At 34.8% G+C, this 4,709-nt stretch overlaps 1 protein-coding gene across 1 annotated transcript; it reads right to left on the bottom strand.

The window, feature by feature from the left end:
- Positions 1-1,795: 1,795 nt before the first annotated feature.
- Positions 1,796-4,143, bottom strand: LOC138313868 (uncharacterized). Its single transcript, XM_069254130.1, has 5 exons — positions 3,887-4,143; positions 3,308-3,448; positions 2,850-2,897; positions 2,246-2,405; positions 1,796-1,960 (listed from the first exon to the last, which is right to left on the bottom strand). Exons 1-5 carry the CDS (start codon positions 4,078-4,080, stop codon positions 1,823-1,825), a joined length of 681 nt encoding a protein of 226 aa, XP_069110231.1. The 5' UTR covers positions 4,081-4,143; the 3' UTR covers positions 1,796-1,822.
- Between the last annotated feature and the right edge of the window lie 566 nt (positions 4,144-4,709).

The raw sequence follows: 4,709 nt of genomic DNA, 5'->3' as shown, positions 1-4,709 counted from the left end.
CATTTGACACCGCCCCTCAGGCCCCCGGGGGGTCAGCCCCATCATTTTGTACAATTTGAATCCCCACACCCTATATAGGAATGCAACCATTGCAAGTATGGGTGCTATCCAATGCTTGGTTTCAGAGAAGAAGTCGTTTTATATGGAAATAGCCAAAATTGACCCCATTTGACCCCGCCCCTCAGGCCCCCGGGGGGGGGGGGGGTCATGCCACATCATTTGTACAATTTTAATCCCTACCCTATAAAGATTACTACCATTGCATTATGGAGTGCTATCTCATGCTTAGTTTCAGAGAAGAAGTCGTTTATATGGAAATAGCCAAATTGACCCCATTTGACACCCGCCCCTCAGGCCCCCGGGGGGTCAGCCCAATCATTGTGTACAATTTTGAATCCCCACCCGATAAGGATGCTACCATTGCATTATGGGTGCTATCCAATTGCTTGGTTTTTCAGAGAAGAAGTCGTTTATATGGAAATTAGCCAAATTGACCCCATTTGACCCCGCCCCTCAGGCCCCCGGGGGTCATCAAATTTTTAATCCCTACCCTGAACGATACTACCATTGCAGCCATGAATCGTCATGCATTAGTTACAGAGAAGAAGTCGTTGAGAAGAAGTTTCAAAATTGACCCCATTTGAAAATGGCGGCTGTGGCGGCCATCTTGGATTTCGGTCAGAGCCCGAAAAATAACAACACTTTGTCAGTTAGTACCATGTCAGGATCATTTCATGCAAGTTTCAGACAAATCCGCACTGGTAGAAACTTGAGAAGAAGTTCAAAATGTGAAAAGTTAACGCACGGCGGACGGCGCACGGCGGACGGATCGCACAGCGGACGGACGGACGAAACATGACGACTAATAGGTCATCCTTGACCCAAATCGGGTCAGATGACCTAAAAACAATAACAAAAATGAGGATTTTGGCTTTTGATGGATGCACTAAATCAGTAAAACTTCCGTTTTGTGAGGGTGTCAGAGCATAGCAGACATTTTTTGGGTGCTTTTAATTATTGCAATTAATCATTTTCATTATTTTTTATTTAAAAGATAAATAAAAGCTCTAAACTTTCGAAGACTGATAAAAGTGTCAAGTATGTAACTTTTGAAATTGAAGAAAAATACAAATACCACCATTCTTATTTTTCATTAATAAAAAGTACTATTTGCTTGAAGTGGATGGTGGATGGCAAGAGCCAAGTAGGCTCATGCAATCTGTGGCAACATTTGTACCTCATCTTTGCTGTTTTTCATTTACAATGCTGAATAGAAATGTAAAGCAATTCCAATACTTGTATGACAACCAATATTTTGATATAAAAAATCAAGTAACTAATAAATGAACATTTCAACAACATCAATTTGATTATGTTATCTTTGATTGAATTAAGTTAAAAGCAGCAAACGAGCTGCTGGTTCTGATCAGGGTCAGACTAACATCATTTAATTAATTTAAGCACCTTTAAATTATACATTTTTTGTATCATTAAATAATTTAGGAAATAGTTAAGGAATATTTTAAGACCATCAAGTTTTTTTCTGACAAAAAGAAAGCCTTGATGTAGTTGCTAGAAGTAAGGTATGACAACACAAATAATTATTTTATATATTTTTGTTTTGCTATGTAGTCTATGTCAATAGCAACATACCGATATTTAGTATGCTTCACTGAGACAAACACTATAAATCATTGATATTTTCAGCCATCAAGTGGGAAAACAAGAAATGCAACAGGTGTACGTACTTACAATCATCACCTGCATACATGACAAATACCAAGACTTAATGACTGTTAGAGAAAAACACTAATAAAAATAGCTAATAAACAATACTTACACAGATACCTAGTGTACACCAAAGCCAACCACACTTCCACGATCGACTGGTGACAGTATATCCCTGCCGCTCATATAGAGACCTCGCCCAGTTGTTGATACCAACCAGGAGGGATATTGTCTGTGAAAAGAAAATGAAGGTGATGTAATAAAAAACCCATATTAATTAAGCATTTTGAATATAAAGAGATAATTGATAATTATGACTGTTTTGTCAAGATTCAAATTTTAACACATAATTGCAGCGGTGAAGCCCTTTTGATAATGAAAGAAATCAAGTGTTGATGTACCTGATGAAAAATACAATTTAAAAGAAACCAAAATATGATCTATATGTTTGCAGGATCACAAAATTAAAATCTTTAACACATTTTGAACCGAAAGACAATCTATTAATCAGTCCTACCCGACAGCCATGAACGCGAGCTTCATGGTCAGCCCGGTCCAGTAATGCCTTTCCAATACCCTTTCCTCGGTAGTCTTCTTCCACTGCAACCATATCTAAGTAACATTCCTGCTCCGCAATACTTTCCACAGTCCGTAATCCATAGTCCAAACATTTAAGGCTGCACATTAATCAAACAAAATATAATTTTATAATAATATATTTTTTTTATTTTTATACAATATATAATACTCTGCATCCAATGTAAATTACATTGTAACTTCCTGTGTTTCTAATTTTTCTTGCATCCCACTTAAAACTAAGATTAAATTAAATTTTAAATTGGTTATTATGGTCATTTGTGATAAGTCTATGTTTTAGACATTTTTGTACTGTTTATATATTTTTGATGGCCCAAATATGTTTTGCAAACTACCAATAAAATATGCTATGAATTACATCAAATATAGTGTGAATATCAAAAAAAGCAATATTGATTGGTTATATTCATCTCAAATGGTGAAATTATCTGAAATTTGATTAATCTGATCTACGGATCAAACTGCAGACAATCAGGACATTGAATTATAAATATCCAAAGTTTACTTTGGTGTTAAACACTTACCCACAAACATCACAACATCCAAAAGTATCAAAGGCTTCTGAGTTTTCCCTAAAAATAATTAAATCAAAATTGTCAATGTCAATGACGATAGTTTGATATTTAATTTTCTACAGGAAAAACAATGTATCAGTATGCAATTTGTTTTTCTCACCTCATGATCATTTAATTTTCTAAAATATAAGATTTGGAAATACCTTGGTTCAGAACAAAGAAATTGAATAGATTTAACTTTAACTTTCTTAACTTCTGAGATCAACTATGAAATTAACACAGGAAGTAAATCTACTTTACACACGATTCCTGAACCAAGTACAATGTATGGATATTGTCTATTATCCCCATGGAAAATTACATGGTATAAATGATATATATATACCGGTAGAAGGTGTTTATTGTAAATGAGGTAATTTCGGTATCTGACTAGTTATCCCCTTTAAAATGGGTGTCATCCTATTCACCTTGGTGATGGGTCCCCACGGAAAATGAGGTAGATGAGACCAACAGGCTTGCCTTCAACCTCGGCCACCAAGTTCCTTTGGTAATAGACAGGATCTTGTCCACGCTGATCCATAGAAACTGTTCGAATGACATCAGGTATGCTAAAAAGATATGACATTCATATATTTCTTAGTGAAAGTAATAAGCAAGCATCCAAACTAACAGAATCTGATATACAGTTTACAGTACACTCTTTTATTAATTATACAATACAAGATACCAATTCAAAGAAACTGTTTTTATCCAATACACTTTTTACAAATATACTTGTAAGGAATTATACAGGTATTCATTACATACAATGTATAGTGCATTGATACATATACAATAATCAGTACTTATTCTACTTGTATAGTGCATGTACCTGTACACGTAATTTAAAGTTTGGGTTATTTCTTACGACCAAGAAAAATTTGCATGCATTTCAAAATTGTGATGTGACATTGATCCAATAGCAGAGCGAAAAAGATATCACCTTCTCAATGACTTTTTAGTCAGAAGGTGATATCTTTTATACTACAACAGTAGCCAATACATACCTTCCTTCACTTGTTGCATGGACATATTTACTCCGGAAGGCATTTACAGTCAACCGTCCAGCAAATGCAGCATCCTCTGCATCATCCCTGAGGCAGCGTATGTGAACTGTTATATTTGTTATAGGACCGGTAGCTGACCGAGGCTGAGATACCACTGGCTGCAAATCAGGATCCTTTCCGTTTTGTGGTGTCATAATTTTGGACGGCCAGTTTAGAAACAAAAAATAAACAGTGATTCTGAAAAAATAAAAAATAAAAAAATAAATAAATTGTACACATTATTTATTTCCTTATATATAATATCATTGTTACTGTTGTAAAAACATACCGGTAATTTAATTTTTATTAAAATATAAGGTACAATCAGATAAAGAGTATCATAATCATAAATTTTAAAATTTATTACTGGTGGGGAGGGGGTGTAATGTGTAACTTTACCACGTTATGTTGTCGTCTCAGTAAGTAAAGCTTTTAGCTTCATTTGAACTTTTAAATCTAGAAAGGCCTAACGTTCTATATAATTCACAACAAACGTTAATCAGTAGTCCTAAATCTACATGTATTTATACTAATGTAATTATATTGTTTACATTTTATCCGCAAAACTATTGGCGTTGGCAGATGAAAGGTGTTTTTTGTGAAACATCCGTAACGATTAGAAATAGAATATAGTACATCTCGTTGAATCGAGTGTATATAGGCTTATCCAATAGAACATTAGTCTAAATCTCCATGCTGACATTGGGCAGCTGACATCTGGCAGAGCCCAACAATATTGCAAGCTATAAAACATAGGTTTTTTGTGCGTACGACCATGTGATCA

This window comes from Argopecten irradians, unplaced genomic scaffold (genome assembly GCF_041381155.1).
Source record: "Argopecten irradians isolate NY unplaced genomic scaffold, Ai_NY scaffold_1007, whole genome shotgun sequence".
In the NCBI taxonomy this organism is placed as follows: Eukaryota; Metazoa; Mollusca; class Bivalvia; order Pectinida; family Pectinidae; genus Argopecten; species Argopecten irradians.
Note: the sequence above shows the minus strand (reverse complement) of the source record. Positions and strands in the feature narration are given on the sequence as shown.

Bases quoted from the DNA above. Each gene is read 5' to 3' on its own strand.
- LOC138313868 (XM_069254130.1), bottom strand. From the start codon at position 4,080: ATGACACCACAAAACGGAAAGGATCCTGATTTGCAGCCAGTGGTATCT. The intron at 3,449-3,886 runs GTATGTATTGGC...ATATCTTTTTAG, and splicing joins CATGCAACAAGTGAAGGAAG to CATACCTGATGTCATTCGAA. The intron at 1,961-2,245 runs GTAGGACTGATT...TTCTTTTCACAG, and splicing joins CTCGCGTTCATGGCTGTCGG to ACAATATCCCTCCTGGTTGG.